At 41.0% G+C, this 19,131-nt stretch overlaps 2 protein-coding genes across 7 annotated transcripts in view; one reads left to right on the plus strand and one right to left on the minus strand.

Annotated features, from left to right (window-relative positions):
- The window catches only part of bcl2b (BCL2 apoptosis regulator b), a 25,733-nt gene extending 12,181 nt beyond the window's left edge, over window positions 1-13,552 (plus strand). Inside the window, exon 2 of the mRNA XM_056391241.1 lies at window positions 10,728-13,552. Coding sequence (XP_056247216.1) covers window positions 10,728-10,865 — 138 coding nt within the window. The 3' untranslated portion in view covers window positions 10,866-13,552. The remainder of the gene's footprint in view (window positions 1-10,727) is intronic.
- The window catches only part of LOC130178773 (5'-AMP-activated protein kinase subunit gamma-2-like), a 27,450-nt gene continuing 20,969 nt past the window's right edge, over window positions 12,651-19,131 (minus strand). For 5 of the 6 annotated variants that reach the window (XR_008829199.1, XM_056391235.1, XM_056391236.1 and 2 more), the window contains one exon: window positions 15,816-17,317. Coding sequence is in view for 4 of the 6 variants with exons in the window: in XM_056391235.1 (XP_056247210.1) it covers window positions 17,286-17,317 (32 nt within the window). In the remaining 2 variants the exon portion in view is untranslated. Of the gene's footprint in view, window positions 15,465-15,815; window positions 17,318-19,131 lie in introns of those variants that run through there. The other variant, XR_008829198.1, reaches the window with a different exon arrangement.

Below are 19,131 nucleotides of genomic sequence, written 5' to 3' on the forward strand. Positions count from 1 at the left end.
GGATGAGCCAACCTGCTACAGATAGTTCAAACAATTGGTCTTTTTTAAAGCATGCCACTCAACATAGCTGTCTCCAAGGTCCCGCTGAGTCACATTGAACATAGTCCAAAGACAAGATAAAGGGCAGGGGATAGAAGTAAAGCCCACCCCAGCTCTTTGCTACTCTATTAGGCTTTAATTACATTCATCTATTTCAGAAAAGGGTTTAGCTGGAGTTATTTTATTACATAATACAAGTGTGTATTGTAGATGTGTTCCTTGCAGTTGACTTGGTTATCTCAAGGTTCATTCCTTCTCATATCAGGCCTCTTGGGCACACACAGGGCAGTTGTTTGTTTCCACACATCAATGCATTCCTCTCATTCCTTTCCCCCAGCCTGGATGAAAATCAGCTGGTTGCCTGAGAGAGGTAATTGAACTTTTCCCTAGTATTCCCAGCCTGAACAAGGGGGGGCGGGGGGGGTTCTCAGTGGAGAGTTCATTCTGAGATTGTCTTTATTAGAGCTGAAAATCAGAGAGAATATCAGAACATAGGCTGTGGGTATCTGCTTAGACTTTTCAGTCTGAAGTTGAATTGTGTAAGAATAATTCCTCCTTCCCCTCCCCCCTGTTTCTAAATGACCTCATGCTCCATGCAGGATAGAGAAGTTTTGTCACGCATTTCACAATTTCAGCCTTCAGTCTGTGGTAAAGCTTCTTTCCTTCCCATATTGAGTTTTGCTTTGTCTTCCCACATGATACCTTCTGTTTTCTAATCCCCTGATGCAAGTATGACAACAGCAGACAAGGGTGGAAGTTTCCGCACTTTTCTAAAGTAACAGTGTCAGTACAACACTTTAAACAAGTAAAAGTCCTGTCATCAAAACTTTAAAGGAGCTATTTGTAAGCTATTGCTACATAGCCAACATTAGCATTAACAGCTGTTTACTTACCAGTTGAGAAAAAATGTTACGAGTTCAGAATCAAATTCATTCCTTTACTCACCAAGAGCTGTCCCCAGCAGTGGAAAGCAACAGTATTGTTTTACTTCTATTTCTATCACTTCTTTTCTTCTACTAAAGTTAGCATGCTAACCAGCTAGCCCAGTCCGGCTGGCCCGTCTTGTCACTTTCTGATACAGAGTCACTGTAGAGTCCAATCTGCCTTGAAGAAGCAGCGGCATATTATAATGGCTTGTCTTGTAAACGCAATAATGGCTGAAGCTCTTGGCAGGACTGGTAAGTAATCAGCTGTTGATGCTAACGTTGGCTATGTAGAAGTAGCAAAACTTACAAATTGCTCCTTTAGGTAGAAGTACAGAAGTGCTACCTCTAATTGCTCAGTGAACAAGCCGGATTTTATTGTTGTAGCTGGTCAGGGTGGAGCTAGTATTGCAGTAACTAGCCTACTTCATACACAGTTGAGTAGTTTAGTCTTTTAGTCCACTGGGTCCCAACTTGAGGAGTCGGGCCCCTCAAAAGGGGAACAAATCTGAGAGTCATTTAATGATTAATCAGAGAAGAAAGAAGAAAACACATTGTTTTGCTATACAAATTGGTTAAAGCATAAACTGAAAAGTGACTACAGATTTCAGATAAATGTAGTGTAATAAAAAGTGCAATATTTCTCTTTAAGATGCAGTTGAGTAGAAGAATGAAGTAACATAACTGTACAGTACTTGAGTAAATGTACAGAGTTACTTTCCACCACAGGCAGCAGATGCCTTTACTGTGACATTGTGGAAAATTTTCAGTTTGCTCCGGCTCCTCTTCTCCCCACTTCAAAGGTGTTCCTGAGGGAGCTGCACCTCAAACAGATGATTGTTTTCTCTGACATTATCGGACATCTGAGATCCTCGATCTGCTCTGCTCTGCTTGCAGCATGTCCTGTCGCAGACTGTGGCCTATCTCATTTACATGGGTACACGGAGAACACAGCTTAACCTGAAACCTGGCCCCATGTAAACGCTCCAGTATCGTGTTGTTGCCAAAACTGACAAGCTTTCATTTATCAGCCGACTTTACAAGATGTCTCCTGTATGAAAGAGGAGACTACGAGAGGCGCTGGGCGTCTATAGCTTTGATGTCCTAATACGTTCTCCTCCACTGACATGTTTAATTCTCTATTAAATGATATTACACTCGACTTGTTTGGCAATGCATCCTAAATTACAGGGGGTAACTTGGGATTTCATCAAAGGCAAAATCACAACATTGCCGCTTTTTGTGAACATAAAACTTGCTCTTTTGTTACGGTTTACTTTTTCGTAGACTTGGGGCTAAGATTTAGGAGTCAGTTAATGGTTCAAAACAAATACAAATCTCTTAGTTACAGTGTCTAACCAACTGTAGTTCTCCCCTGCTGCTCTCCCTCCCTTCCTCCACGGTATTAGTATGACTACATGTTTGGCTTGCTTCTAGTCTTTCCCTAGTTACCCACACAGAGCCTGTGATTTAACCATACTTGGCTCTACCACAGAGAGGCCATAGTCTCAAACTAGACAGTGATGTCATCCCCACAGCATCTGGCACAGGAAGTGACTTAACACTAACTGAACAGTTGAGGCCTTTTACAAAGACTTGGCCAATCATGATGTCTGAAAAGCCCCTTTTTTGAACATCAGGATTGTGTAACTCTGTTACATCAGGGCTTGAAAGAAAAAAGCTCAGATGCAAGCATGCAAGAACCACAATAACAGCAAAGCTCAATGCATTATTTCAAGAACATCCCAAAGCAAATGACTTCATTTTTTGGTGCAAGTTCAGAACAATCAGCATGTGCTTCACGTCGAGTATGCCTCAGATGGTGTTCCCACACATCTCGTTCACTACTCCATGTACAGAAGTCATTTTTAGCTCAGATCAGTCAGTCTATTATCAGCTGCACTGTAGCTGAGATGTAGTTGTGTGGTCTCAAGTTCTTAAGGGGTCAGTGGATGTGACTTTTAAGGCTTGAAGCAGCGTGCCGCCCCTGTCACAGGAAATGAACTGCTCCCATGGGCTGTGCTTGTCACAGGAGAAGCAACAGGCCTCTTGGGAATCCTCTGGTTCCCACGGTCTCTATCAGAGGTTTTTATCTGAACCAATCCGGCAGAACAGTTCAGCAACAGGGGCTCTCATGCTCCCTTGTATCGCCAGAAATAAATGGTGCTTTAGTTCCTGTACACAGCAATCGAAAAGCTGATTTAAAGCTGATAAAGCAGTTTGAAATGTCAAAGTTTTACTGAGGTGTCTAATCATTAACCGAAACTGTAGAGTGAATAGGAAATGTGGACTGTCCTTTAAAACATGCAGAGTGCTTGTGCATGTTTTAAATGCCACAGACATTACTTTTCCCTACCAAGTGGCTCTTTATACAAGTGCCCTCGCATTCCTGAGTGCGAATTTTGAACAAAACAACCCAGGATGGAGAGTTACACACAATTATCTCAGAAAAAGAAACCGCAGCTTCCTGGCTTTCACACTGCTTACATGGATTTTTGAAGCCACAAAACACGTCACTGGAGCAGCTGATGTACCGTGCGTGGCTTCCTTGGAGAGAACACCGAGTTATTAGACACTAAAGTGGCAGACATCCTGTCTTTTCTTGAAAGCCACTCAAGCCAGGTTTAATGCACTCCAAACACACCAGCCTCCACACGTGTTGATGATGATTCAGCAGCCCTTTTCCATTCTCTTCTCTTGCGCGTCATCAGTGGCCTTTTAAATGGGCCGAGCAGCAGAGATGAGACATGTTTTATTAGATCGGGCAGCCCTGAACCAGAAGCTGAGATGAAGCCTCTTGATATTTATAGCAGCACAGCAGCCATGCCACTTCTGTCCGGCTCGACTCTGTCACTTCCTCCTCCGCTGAGGGCCGGATGGGCTCAGGGCAGACATCCTCAGATGAGGCAGACATCCCCTTTTAGCTGTATTGTATCTATTTGAGGAACCCATTGTGCCAAGTTTTGGCAATTGTAAAGGGGTTTGGATCAATTGTTAAGTTTGAAATATGTTTCAAGGTCAAAATCACAGGGCTGGATTGTTTTAAAGAAGAAAAGAAACATATTGTGCGAGCTGCAAAGATTGTTTGATTTATTGTGAGAGAAAAGGATTGTCTCCCCGTGGCTTTCCTTTTGCTTTGATGTTGCTTCGCTCTGCATGCAGAAGTGACTGATTGTAAATGATACAGTCTGAGCTTCAGTAAGGTGTGCAGAGGTACCAATAAACCAGGAGTGCAGGGGGAGAGGAGGTGACAGGAGAGCAAACACACTCGGCATCCATCCGCTCACTTGCACTCCTCTAAGCCTGCAAGGTCACCCAGTCCTTCATTTCATGTTGGATCAAAGCTGTTCAATAAAAATCAGTGGGTTCAGCAAGAATAAGGATCGTATAACTGCTCAGTCAAGGTTAGGTGAATAGGGATGTTTGTGAGTTTGAAATCTATCTGTCCTCCCCAAAAACCTCAGGAAGACAAGATGCTTCTGCACAAATTGGACAGTTTAACTCCAGTTGTTCTCCTCCTGCCGCCGCTGCTGTGATGGGATAAAAACCAAGTTTACTGAAGCATTATTCATCTCCTAAGAAACCAAAGTCTCATGTGTAAAGTTACAGTCTTCATTTATCTGGCGGTTTAGACAATGAATAATGGAGACAATAAAAAAAAAACGCAGACTGTCATGAGGAGTGTGGGTGATTTACTGGCGATCACGTTTCATGTTCCAGTGGAGCAGGCTCGCTCCCATGGGAGAGCGTGCTGTTTTGTAAACACACAAATGCTGCTGCTGACGCAAATTTGAATATTTATGAGCCTTTAGGGTAGCATCCAACGTCAAAAATGTTTCTGGCTTTACACTCGAGTCCAGTGTAATGACTGTTGTATGAAACCTGAGTCTACAATAAAATTCGAGTGGAGGAAAATTAAAAAGGTTTCCCTGTTTCCTTTGTTTTAAGTCAGGACTCCCCTTTTGATCTCTTTTTATCAGACAACTGATATTACTCCACAGTTACCATATTGTCTGGCCATCTAAAACGCTGTTATTTCCCTTATGGGGAATGTTTAAAAGGCCTGACATTTTTAAAGGATGTAGATTGTCAGGCTACAAAGGTTAAACACCCTTTGTGCTTAATTCCCTGACTATTTCAAATTAAAATGATATCCAGTTCCATTGCATCAGGTGAAAATGTCTTTCAGAAAGAAATTGTACTACATGGTTTTACTTGTAAAGACAGGATTGTTCATCTCGCTCACGAGAGAGGTCGTTTAATGTATCTATGCTAATTTAAAAATGCATTATGAAATTAATTACCATCCATTGGATAAGAGCTGCATTTAATAATTATTTTCATTATCGTCTCATCTGCTCATTATTTTCTTGATTATCTGATTAATTATGTGGTGTTCACTACAGTCAGAAAACTGCCTGTAACAAGATCCCAGAAATCAAGGTGGCCTCCAAAAATTACCTGACATTTTGATTGGAAAATACCTTAAAAGAATACTTTGACATTTTGGGAAGTACGGGTTTTGCTTTCTAATTGTATCATGTTTATATTTAATTTGTGTGAAAAATAAGGTGGAAAAATGGCACTTTTCTGTTTTGTTTTTTACGTATGTTATGTGCCATCCATTTCTAAGCTAGGAACTGTAACCTCCTGGAGTCTCTGCTAGTAGCCTGACAAACATATAAAATATATTGTGTTCATTAGAAAGCTTCAGAGGTGCTGGTAGAGGGATTTTGTTACCTTCAGATGGAGGCAGGCTAGCTGTTTCCCTTTGTTTCCAGTCTGTATGCTAAGCTAAGCTAACCGGGTGTTGGTGGTTGCTTCATATTTAACAGACAAACATGAAAGTGGTATCAGTTTTATCAGTGAATGTTCAAAATTTCGAACCATTGCAAACAAAATTGTTGGTGAATAATTTTCTGTTGATCGACTAATCGATAAAAAATAGTTTAAGCACCAAGTGTATGTGTTTTAGATCAAGGATGTTACATTTAAACAAGCATTATTGCTCTGTAAGTCTGATCCACTAAAAGTTTGTGTATCGATTGAGAGTGTTATCCAGATTTTCACAGCTTCCCCTCCCCCAACTGTCATCACTTGGCTGTGATGCTGTTGTTTCCATGTATTGCAGTATTGTCACAGAGTAGTGAAGGGCTCAGTGTCCTCAGTTCCAAGCTGCTTGCTGGTGCTGACACAGGGGGATTCGCCGGGTAATGAGTATTGAAACAAACTCCTCCGTCATCTCTTTTTTTCGCCAGGCCAGTCGATGGATGACACCTCAGAGACTTGATCGAACGTGACCTTGCTGCCAGACGAGAGCTTGCTTTCCTGTCACCTATTGTGTCTGGAGAGAGCTGGGGTTTTTTCTGGGTTTTTTTTGCATCTGCGTATGCATTCATACATAAAATAATAATATGCACACATGAAAGAGCGAGATATAAGAGTATATTTTGATCATAACAGATCAATTACGAAGGACACTAATGCCTTTCTTGCATTTTTTTTTTAAAATCTCCCATTGCTTCCCTGTGGCTCATGAAATGGGAGTTTTGTTTGACTTTAATTAGCTGCGGTGAAATCTGCAAGAGGCTCATTAGAAAATCAAAGAGCAGCAGCGTATGCAGTATTATAAGTATGTTACTATGTGAATGCTTTGGAAATTAACAGAGCATGGGGAGAGGCCCAGTTCAGAGGTGAATATAGCAGTGAAGCCACAACAGGCACTTTAATTACAAGTTGAACTTTAACCCACATCCCTTTCTCTCAGTCTGAGTCTGCCCGCAATTACCCACAGAAATGTCCCAAACCAGAGATGACTGCCTAATCATTTTTCTGTTTTGGCAGACCGCTGCTTGGGGTTTTAAGGGAGCTAGCCAAGTGCACAAGATGACTCATTATCTTCCACACAAGCCAAGCGATCTTTCCCAGTAGCTAGGGGGATGCCCAAAGGAATTGGTAAATGTTTGGTATTTCCTGTTGCCTTTAAGATAGCGTAAGGCCGTCCGAGGAAGACAACAGTGTAAAATGCCTTTTGTGTCCACGAGAAAGGCACTGAGCAAAACCCAGAGGTTTAAATCATGTGAAAAACAAATCAGAGAGGTCGGGGACAGGCTCTCTCCTGCTGGTGGGAAAAGCAAATCATGTGTGAAGCTTCCAGTCTGGGTAACCATGACACTCAGGGAGCAAGTTGCCACCCCATGGCTGAGTATGGGAGCCTCTCAAGTCCTTGCTTTTCAGTCTGATTCCTTTACTCTGTATGTGCCTCTCCCAGGGATTCATTGTGTGCAGTAGAAACGAAGGGAAGGGAGTGTGTAAACCAGGCTAGGCATTTTCCCACTGGATTCATGGCTTCTGTAGGGCGGCTGTGACCTTTTAAAAGCCATTGATCCAAAAAAAATGAATACTGTAGAGAGCTGCAGCCTGGACTTTATTTCCCAGATGCACACCTGCTGCTGATGGCAGATGGTTTGCTGCAGGGCAAAGATGAGTTTTTGAGGATTATAGAGTCTTTTGTTGATGTGATGAATGCAGATGTTTTGTCCTTTACTGTCCCGGTCATCCGTCTGTGTCCTCCTTTGCCAAATGCTCATTATTATCTTCTTCAAAGGCTCAGATTTTCATAATGGCAGTCAATACAGGCGGAGAAAGAGGGAGAGAGAAGAGACAGGAAGGAAAGAAAAAATAGAAAGTGCAAAGGTTTGTTTTTCACACTGCTCACATGGTTGTGGCAGCTCTGCTTGCTAACGTGTGGGTGAAAAAGTTCCAGGAGCTGAAGTGGAGCATGCCTCAGTCTCATGATATCCACCTGACACCCCTCCTCCCCTCCCTCCTCTAGCTCTGCTTCCCAACTCTCCCCTGAGTCAGTCTGGAGTTATTACCGTCCATGTCCTTGTGGAATTCTTTTAAACATCCATCACCGCTCTTATGAACCTCTTACTGTAATTGGCCTGCTTTTGTTTCAGACTTAAATAGATGATAATCTATGCTGACTGTCTGGGACATATCGAGGACACGCATCATGAGTTTGCCATTTTGTCGAGCCTGGCCAGTGGTCAGTCACATAGTCACATGCACTTGATGCTGGACCCAGAAGCTGGTTTGTGTTGTTGCCTCAGCAAACTGTTATTTTCCAGAGGGAAGTGGGGAAAAAAAAAGGGATGAGGGCAGTGTTTTTGCAAAACCAACATGTTCACCTCAGCTGGAGGTCTGACTGAAGAGGTTGTTCTCTAACAGGTACCTGAATCCTGGAGGGGGGCGGGGTTCATATTGCCAAATATTGCCAATACTTTGGCAATATGAACACCTCCAAAACTACTGATATTCCTATCATCATCAACCACAACTATACTTTGTGTTTAGTGCTAATTGGTAAATGTTAGCATGCTAACATGCTAAACAAAACAAAATTTTACCTGCCCTGCATTAGCATGTTAGCATTGTCACTGAGAGCATGTTGACATTTGAAGTGCGTTCTTACAGAGCAGCTAGCATGGCTGTATAGACTCTGGCTGGTTTTAGCCCTGGATAATTAAAATCGCTCAGCTGCAACAAAGGAAATGCCATGTGGTTAAAGCCATTGCCAGCTGATTTAAGAGTGCAGTGTGTTTTGACACCAGAGGATCTAAACTGGGAAGAAACTGCTGATCCTTCCTCCTCTGTGTCACTGACTGGCCCCCAGCCTCAGGAATGCCACAGGACGGAAAGGGAGGAGAAGGAAACAGGAAATACTTTTGATATCTCATTTTTTTAGTCCTGTGTGGGCTTTTGTTTGATAAAAGGAAACTGTATATTAAAATATGACACTTGTGAAGGAGAGTATAATGACCCAGTTTTGGTTTTACTAGATCAAGGTCGACTAAAACGTGTGCATTCCAGTTAGAGTTACACAAAACATAATTACTGTAGGTAAATGGAATTAAATCAAGATAGATCAGAATAGAATGATAATAGATTCCCATGGGAACTGACACAGTAGTGTTGTAGTGAATTAACCTTAACAATTCACCATTGTTCACACAGAACAGTCAAGCTACAACTAAAAAACTCAATGGATCAAAGGAGCTCATATGTACAGCTTCAACACACTGCTACTAATGTGGTTAGCTTCTTAACAAAAGAGCTGATATTAAATAGGATACTGCTCTCTTTAAAATACACTGTAGTAGTTTGGTTCAAGATAATCTACTTGTATATGTGTGTGTGTGTGTGTGTGTGTCTGTGTGTCTGTGTGAGGCTTAGCACCATGACTTCCTGTCCAGCTGCTCCTGTTGTCACTGCTTATGAGCAGATGTCTGTATTTCCTCGCCTAAGACACACACACACACACAGACACACACACACACAAACACACACACACACACACACACACACACACACACACACACACACACACACACACACACAGAGCCGTGGTGTTTGCTGTGCAGGCCTTGCGTACACTCACACATTCTCAATTTGTAACAGACCTCTTTAAAAACTCCTGTTAGCAGCAGAAAGCAGAGCCCCCTCTGAGTTACATTAATATATTTATGCTTATGTTGATCTGCAGTTGCGAATAGGCTCTTTTGGTGATTCCCATGTTTGTAAATGTGTGTTTCTATGTGTGTTGTGTGTTTGTGTATGAGGGCGGTCTGAAGTTGTGTGTAGGAGGGTGTGAGAGCTGATGAACAGTAATGGATCTGCTTGCAGCAGGGGTGTAATAACACTATTTCCACCCATGCCTTAAAGTTCACTCAAATTATATTTAATAAAAAAAGCAGATTTTGTTTCTTACCTCTAGTGGTATCTGGTTTTTGAGGCATTTGAGATATTTGTCTTTCATTCTTTAATTTTTCTACTGTGACCCCAATAAAATGCAAATGAATGGAATTTTGTATATTTTAAAACTTCCGAGGCAATGAAGTTGATTTTAAAGACACAATGTTTCTCTTTTGCCAAACAATGTACAAGCCTGACTTTGAACATGTTTAATACTTTCTAATGAAAAAACAGTCCCTGTATTATCCAGTAAAAGAAGACCCTTACTCTGGATATATTGCTGTTGAAAGTTTAAACATAGTGCTGTGAGCACCAGCAATTAAATTCCATTTACTCCAATTGTATTGACACATATCTCAAAACCTAGATAAATGAAACCCAAATTATCTCTCTGTTGAATGGCCAGCATCGAAGGTGGTAAGTCAAGTCAAATTAATTTCATAATGTGTGAATCAACCCTTCAAAGGATAATGAAGCTGATATTCTATATTTTCATGAAATGACCAAAACCAATAATCAGTTGATACTAAGAACATGTATTGTCTATGTAGCCAAAGGCAAATGTTATTCCTCTGTGCCACAGAGCTCCATTGTGTCCAGCAACTATTCACACCACTGATCCACACATTTACACTGTTTGACATGTTCCTTTATTATGGTGAACATGTGGCAGTATAATAGTCCACATCAAATGTACTATTTATTCCTGTCTGAATAACATTTGCTAAAAACTACAGTGGCCAAATGTTGCCAGAAAATTTGAGCCTTTTTTTTTATAAATAAAATGAAAATATATATTTGTAGCCATATATGAATCAACCGTGCATTTAGATTTACTGCATGTCTTTAGTAGGAGTGATAGACATCTCAGCCTTATCTATTATGGTGTCTTCTAGTAGACTACACCCAACAGATAACCAACTGATGCAAGAACAAAAACACAGGTAAAAACATATTCTTTGAGAGCCCAATTAACTGTCTGACTTTCTCTTCTTGTCTGTTTCCCAGGATGCCTTTGTGGAGCTGTATGACAGACAGAGGGAGTCCGTCTTCAGTTGCTCCTGGCCCTCCATCAAGACAGTCTTCGGCCTGGCTGCACTCGGGGCAGCGAGCCTCACCATCGGAGCATACCTTACACAGAAGTGAACCGAGCCCCTGTATTCTATCAGCTCGACTTTATTCTTCAACATCCTCCTCCTTTTCCTCGTGCCTCTCCTTTTTTCCTTTTTAAAGACGGTCCTGACCCCTCAGAGACAACCTTCAGACTCTTTCCGAATCTGGCTCTCTTCAAAGCCCTCTCTCAGAAAACTCCCTCTTCTTCGCCCCTCCGTGTCAAAACAGACACAAATCAAAACAACTGAAAGAACCAGATGCGCAGCCCATACAGAGCAAGGGATGTCTTGAAAAGAGGCAGCTTAGATGTAATCACTCTAAGCTGCCTACATCTGAGGAGAGAGGAGCGATCAGTGGTATGCATCTACCTTTTTTCTTTTTTTTTGTTCTGCCTGCTTCTGTACTAGTTATAGCATGAACGTTGAGTGTTAGTGTAGACGTTGCATGATGTGTCAGAGCTCATGCGAGACCTCTAGTTGAAGGCCTTGATGATGGGGGTGCAGGGACGATGATGATGATGATGATGATGATGATGATGATGATGATGACGATGGAGACGATGACGCCCCCCACACCGGAGAGGAAGCGGCCTCAGCCACGCCCCTGCTTGTTAGGGTGAAGAACCCCGTTTGAACTGTGGACTCCAGTTACCCCCCTGCAGCCGTCCTTCAAAGGACTTCCTCCACAGAACAGCTGCTCAGAATGTATAATGGAAACAGCTTGCTCGAACCAGCGCAGTGTGTCTGCTGCTTTCTCTCCTCAGATGGCTCCAGTGAACTCTGAACACACTGCACCATTATACTTTCCCTGGACTTTTAATAGAGGATGGACCAGTGGAAGACTGAGCTCAGCTTTTGGAAGTTTCTGAAAGCTCTTTGATTGCGTTTTTTTTTTTTTTTTTTTAATGTTGACTTTTAATTTTTGCAACATGCCAAACCCCAGCAGAGAAAGATGGTTATTTTAAGGAGTGAAAAAACACACGGAAGAAGCCTGTTGTTGCAGAAAAATGTCATATGCTGATGAATATATAGAGAAATGATGAGCAGAGCACAAGCGTGAGGTAGAAATAAAATAAAGACTGTGTTTTGCATCTTAAGATGGGAGTGGGCCCCTGCAACATAAACGGACAAGATTTTAAGAATGCATTCCTCAAGCGAAGCGATGTAAACGAGACCACACCTCTGCTAAATTATTCCCCCTCAAAAAACTCAAACACGCTCTAAAGCAACTCTAAAAGCTATCAGTTCTTTTTTTATCCTCTACCTCTGTTGCAGTTTTCCTACTCTTCACTCACTCAGCTGACCCTGTCCACATGTGTCCTCCAGCTGCTGAGGCCCCCACAGCCACCCTGTAATGCTAGAATCCATTCTGACAAAGTCTTGTGGACGTGGACCGAGAAAACCTCGCTTGGCCACAGACGACTGAGTGGAGTACCACGACAGCAGGGTCTCACTTTAGCACTAGAGTCAGTGTGTCCCGTGTGCTGGAACCTGAGATGTCCCTTCTCTCCAGTCTGCAAATGCATCCAGTCATTGATTTGTTCCTTTCAGCCTGTTTTTTTTTTTTTTTTTTTTTATTGATGTCCGTCTTGTGTTACAGTCTGATAGAAAATTTTGGAAAAGGCTCACACAGGCTCCAGAATATTTTTTTTTTTTTGTATACTGTAGTTGGTTATGGAAAAGTGATTTTTTTTTTCTGTTATTAAAAATCTTCAACTTCTTTGTTGCATGGATGAAAGATACTGTCTTTACACAATAAATATTACTTGTAACCATATTTATGAACAGAATAGGTTAGAAGATGACAAATAACAACAAAGAAGTTCCTTTTTGTATTTATTGAGGTACCAGATCACAGATTTTTAACAGTACTTTGATGAAAAATCAGTTGTCTCCACTTTTTTTCTACTCTATGGAATCACACTGTAACTATATTATTTCCTGGCTGCTATCATAACAACAAAAATCTTTAAAAAGTGAATTTCTGTGTCGTATTAATATTGGCTTAAGGCTGCTATGCTGTCGATTTAACTCTTACCTACAGCTTAAACTGCCACAAATTAACAGTATAGTTCTAGAGAGCTGGAAACCAAAGTTAACTTGTATTAATCTTTAATTTAAAAAAACAAAAACAAAACAGAAAAAAAAAAAAAAAAAAAAAAAACACAAAAGTAGCTTAATGAGAATACATGTCGCTTCACTTCACTGAGAGTCTGTTCAGTGAGGTTTTGTGATCTCTCTGTGGAGGGTTTGTCTAGTGTTACTGTGCTATATCATCTTAACTTGTCAGCTTTGTGCTCCAATGATAACTCAGTGCTTATCTGTAAGAAATGTTGACCTGCCAGACCTAAATCTTGTCAGTCTTCACTGAAAGAAAAAAAACAAAACAAAAAAAAAAAACAACACACCACTCTCATTACAACAGCTCTTTGATACTCCAGAGATGTGTATGTAAGAGAGGAACAGAGGGTGAATCATGAGCAGGAATAGGAACAGCATAACAGCAATATACTGTAATTTTTATATTCTCTGTGCATATATGAATGTAGGCACTATGGTTGCTGTACTGTTTTATGTCTATAATCGCAAACCTGTAGCACTTCAAAAAAAAAAAAAAAGTGAATTGTGTTTCTGTTGTTTACTGCAATATCCACAATAAGCTAGTGGGATCATATTGTTCCTAATAAACCAGATTTCTCAAGCAGCTGCAGCTGAAGTTCACGTTGCGTCTGCTTTTCTTAATCAATTCTCAGTTTCATCTCTGTGCATGTCAGCAGGACAGAAAGAGAATAAGAGATGCCAAGGTGGTGAGCAGTGTATCAACGGAGCTCTTTTGATTGTCTGTTATCTATCCACAGCTATGAACTGTAAATGTAAGCCTGCTTGTGTCAACGTGACAGTCTCCTTGTGAAGGACTGTGCAGAAGCAGCAGCCGCACCCCATCAGACATCAAAGCTGTCCCCAAACACTGCACTTGTCAGCCTCCCTCTTCTGCTCCACAAGCTGCTAAACACGAGTGCAAAACCCCAAATGCCCTGCGGCCAGGTTTTTTTTTTTTTTTTTTTTAATACACCCCCTGCCTCTGTTCTGATCACACTTGTCTTCAAAGGCTACGGCACTCTCCCTGCTCAGTGGAATTTGTGAAAAGCATGATGCAGTAAAACTAATGTTGAAAGAGTTGAGTGGGTGCGAGAAAATGAGGGGAGAGGAGTGAAAGAAAGTGGTGGTGTGTGTATGTGTGTGTGTGAGTGTGTGGATATATCCCTGAGGAGACCAAGAGCGGAGGGAAGTTCATTTGGGCTGGAGCCCCACGCAATCCCTCCTCTCTCTCCCCCACTCACCATGCATATAAAATGCATGACACGGTCTGAAGAGGAATTTTAAATCAAGCCCTAGACTTTCAAAAGAGAGTCCAGTGTGTGTGTGTGTGTGTGTGTGTGTGTGTGTGTGTGTGTGTGTGTGTGTGTGTGTGTGTGTATAAAGAAAGAGAGAAAGATGGGCAGTGAGAAGAGGAGGGGGAGGTTAGAGACGCCCTCCTGCCTTTTCTGCTTTAGGGCTACAAGGTGTAGAAGAGGCTTTCCCAGCGCTGGGTATCACAGGGGAGATCGGGAGATCATAGCAGATTGTCTGGAGTAAGTCTGGTCCAGTTTTATCCCTCATTTGGAAGTCCATCAGATCCAGGCTTGGTATCTTTGCCTCATTTAGAGACAACCTTTACTGCAATAAAAAGTTCCTGCTGAAATCTTACAATTTCCTTGAAAGTAGTAAAAAAAAGAAAAAAAAAAGCCCCAATTGGAGGACATTCATCTCTTATTGGAATGTAAATATTCAATGAGAAAGAGGTCGTTACTTATTACAACTGTGGAAACGGATTTTGGTTGAAACCTCAAATTGCCTGAATTGTGTACTACAGCGTCACCTTGTGGCTGCCCCACAGACACACACACAGACACACACAAATAATCCAGCAGGAGTTTACAACACCAGGCAACCACAGAGTACACATTTCTTCTTTAGCTACAGGGAATGACAGCTGATTCCACTGAGCCTATCATCTTCATAGATATGCATATATAGAGGATAAACTATCAGCTGCTGTAGTGCTCATCTGAAATAAAAACCTTTTCCCAGCACACGGTTGCCCACCCCTGCTCTAAAATATCCTCAGGGCAGCATGCCATGAGGAGAAAAGGCTCCAGGGCTGAAAGCTCAACAGCTCACAGCTTTGGTTGATGACTGCTTGGCCGTGTGATTCATTCAATCTAATAGAAATGTTACAAGAACTGTGCAAGACAAGCATGTAAATACGGTAATGAGCTTGAGAGAGCAGGCGTAGAAGGAGTGATGTGTGACTCAAGGCCAGCCCAAGGCATAAGCAAACTAAGCAGCTGCTTAGGGCCCCCGTGACCACCAGGGGGCCCCCAAGAGCACTTGAAATGCCCTACAAGATGTTGATACACACACACAGACATATATACAGGGTGACTTTGAGATGGGGCCACACAGTGTGACAGTGGTTAGAACTGGCGTCACAGTGAAAAGGTTCTGTGTTCGAATCCCAGGCCTGGGGCCATTCTGTGTGGAGTTTGCATGTTCTCCTTATGCCTGCACGGGCTTTCTCCGCGTCGTCCTCCTGCAACCCAAAAACATGCACATTAAGTTAATTGTCCCACCCAGTGCCTTAGTATACTGTGACTATATATATGCATTACTATACTATGGCGTTTTTTTTATGACTTATCATACTATGACTTTTTATGCCTTAATTTACAATGACATTTTATGACGTCCTATCCTGTTTTTTTAATGCCTTACCATACTATGACCTTTTATGCCTTATTATACTATGATGTTTTTATGCCTATCTAACAATACGATGACAGAACTGTGGAGGTTAGTCTTACAAAAAAGCCTGGATATACATAATATTTATCCCAAATATTACATGAATGTGCACAGTAAAAGACAGTATGAACCACAGCTCTAAAGTACATTCAGTGTCCATTTATTTTTCTGCAGCCAGAAAAATAGAAAAAGTAAAACAAAGAACATTCATACTGCTGAAGTGTAGTTTCTCATGCTTGCACATTTACAGTACATGTTGATCTGTTACAAAGTTTCTTTGAACTGGACATATTGCCACAAGATATTTACAAAAATAACATTAAAATTGTGGCCTCTTTAAACATGTTGACACATTCATAAAAATAAAGCTTTCTGTGACACGTTTCCCGAAAAACAATCCTATTTACAGTCGAAGATGGAGATGAGTCCTGTCGAGCTACAGCTGAGATAACCGATTTTGCTTGCATCTTTGTATCTGAATTATCTGAAGCAACAAAACCCTGGAAAATAAATGTAAGAAATGTTTTTTAAATATCTAAAAAGACATTCTCCATCTTGCATCTTTAAGTCACAACAATGACTCTTAATCACTACTGACGTAAAATGAATGAGATGTACTCACTCATGGTTATTGGCTGAGAGAATCCTTATTAATGTACAATTATATTTGCCTCTGACCACTGCATGTTTGTGTCAAAATGATTTCGATTTTTGATTATTTTCAGAATAAGATTTATTTAACAAAAATACTTAACAATTCTGACATGGTTTTGAATTGTAGTCACAGAGACTGAAAAAGAAGTAGAAGGTGAATTCTACCAACTACTTATAATATTACACATCCTTCCCGTATCAGTTTCTTTAAAATGACAAATAATTGCACTGCTCTGGCAACAAAAATTCAAAAGGACACAAATACTGTCAGTTTTAAACTGGTGTGGACAGGGCAAACAAAAGGCACAAATAAAGAGTGGACATTGAGTGCTCCCTATTGGCACTGGCAAACTGTTTTTTTCCTTTAAAAACAACAGTCTTAAAATGGCCACACTGTAGGTGAAGTGCAGTTTTGCTACCAAACAATAAGTTGAATCTGTGAATGTTCACCTTTCTAAGGAAAGTACTGGGGAAAATAAAGTTTTCCTACAGGTAACGACATTCAGCATCAACTACTAAATGTGACTGAAATCAGCTTGATCAGAACTATACAACCCAAAACAGCCCAAATTTATGAGAACCTGTCTCGTCGTTTATGCCTTTCCCCTCGCAGGTAACCATAATGCATCTGTGTGCGTGCGTGTGTGTGTGTGTGTGTGTGTGTGTGTGTGTGTGTGTGTGTGTGTGTGTGTATACAGTATAATGTATGTGTGTGCATTTAATCAGTGTTCAAACAACAACAAAAAATAAAAATTCAGAAAATCAATCCTCAGTGCAAGGACTCCACTTCACTCAGCTGTCTAGCTCTCTTTGGTTTCCAAGCCTCTATAGTGCATCAGTTGCAGGTGTTTCTGGGACCTTCAGACTGGCTCCACTCAGCCTCACGTTCCCTACCTCAACCTTCAAACTTATTTATTCCCATCACTTCTCCACTTCTGCTGACGCTTCCTCCCTCTCACCCAGTCAGGTTCTCCTCCTTACAGGCATCTGGTGAGGAGAAGAAGAGAGAGAACAAGTTAGGACACGACAGAGACCCATAATAAATGAACATATTGTAAAATAAGCAGGATTACTGTTACTTAACCCAAACTTTGTTTAAATGTTTTCATCATTATTAATTATGCCCAACACAATTTCACCAGTGGATTGGGAAACTTCCCACTCTGCTGCAGGATCTCACTTGAAAAAATAAAATCCCATTTAGCATGCAAAACCATGATGCGCCTATTTCAACATATATCATTTGTTGCACCACATTTTTTCACAAATCAGTTTTTACAGGAGTTTTTTCTGTGAGGATACAACCAGCAAAAATAAAGTCAATAAAAGTAGGAGTAGGCATAATTTGCCAGCTTTTCATCTGGACATCATGTAAATGTCTAAACAGATCTTCCTGCTTTCAAAAACAAGATTTATCATTCTTTTTGAAGCCCTCAACCACTGCCCCATTGGACTTTGTTCACCCAGTGAGAAGCTGCAGCAGACTGATTAGTTTCATAAAACCTGAAGTTGTGTGAATGCAAAAATATAAATGAGATGATAAAAAAAAAAAAAAAAAAAAAGGTGTCAGTAAATCCTGTGTGGAAAAACAGAGAACATAGAAAGTTAATGCTTGCATGTCGTGTTTTCTTTACAGCGCTGATCGAGTGACAGTTTGAACCCACAGCAACCTCCAATGCTAAAATCACTAGAATTATGCAAGCGTCAGTTATTTGCTTCAAGCGTATCAACACAAAACATTCACATCAAAGTGGAGCTTGCTACTGGCAAAACAGAGCGGAATATGTGGTCAGTATCAGACAGGTTCGGCATAGAGGTTGGGTGCACGACCCCAAAATTTTGAACTGTTTGGATTTGGTCTCATCGGTTAAAATTATAGGCAGCGAACATTTGACTTGAACTAGTTATCAGGGTGGGCTGGCCATGACATGGTGCTTGGGCAAGTTCTTTTAAGTGAAAATATTGTGTAAAACTTAACAAAAATGATGGACCCACTTTGTTTGTTGGGTTATAGTTGGTAATAGCTAACCATAGTTGGTGTGAGTGATCAGTGCAGGAGCGCAACTGTAGCCTACTCTATGTGAGAAGAACTGCTGATGACATTGTGTGTGTGTGTTAAAAGGCATTGTTTTATGTAGGGTATAGATTGTTTTGATGGTTATTTAAGGAGCCCATACTTATGTAATCAGGGAAAACGGGCAGTGTACATTCAAAACTAACAATTGCAATCCACACCACCACAATGTAAAATGTAACTATTTTGGAGGTTTGGTTTGTTTTTGTTCACAAACCACAATTACAAGTAAACCAAAGGTTTACTGTAGTAACAATTGACTCATCTTGTGTAATGGACAGAGTTCATCAGTCATCAGTGTAAAAAACACCAATATCAAAATCAATGCAGCAGAGCCAGAGATATTGTCTTTTTTTTTTTTTTTTTTTTTTTTTTTTTTATTTGACACATTCTCCTTTTTTTGTCAAAACACCTAAATAACCCACAACAGCACTTGACTGCTGAAGGTCAGTGATTTGTGCGCATTATACTAGTGACAGCTGATGTAGCTTTGAGCCTCTAGCCTCCACTAGACATGGTGACCTCAAAATTTATCAGACTTTATCAGACTTTGCACAGCTCACTCTGGAGCCACAGCTTCATGAGTTCCTCTTTAACCCACTTGGAGAATGAGAAAGATGTTTTCCCCTGCACTATATGTATAGACCATTTCCCTCACTCTGTCTATCTTCTATACCAAACTGATAATCTCTATGCATACTATTAAGCCACTGTATATTGAAAAACA

This window comes from Seriola aureovittata, chromosome 12 (assembly GCF_021018895.1).
Source record: "Seriola aureovittata isolate HTS-2021-v1 ecotype China chromosome 12, ASM2101889v1, whole genome shotgun sequence".
NCBI lineage: Eukaryota > Metazoa > Chordata > Actinopteri > Carangiformes > Carangidae > Seriola > Seriola aureovittata.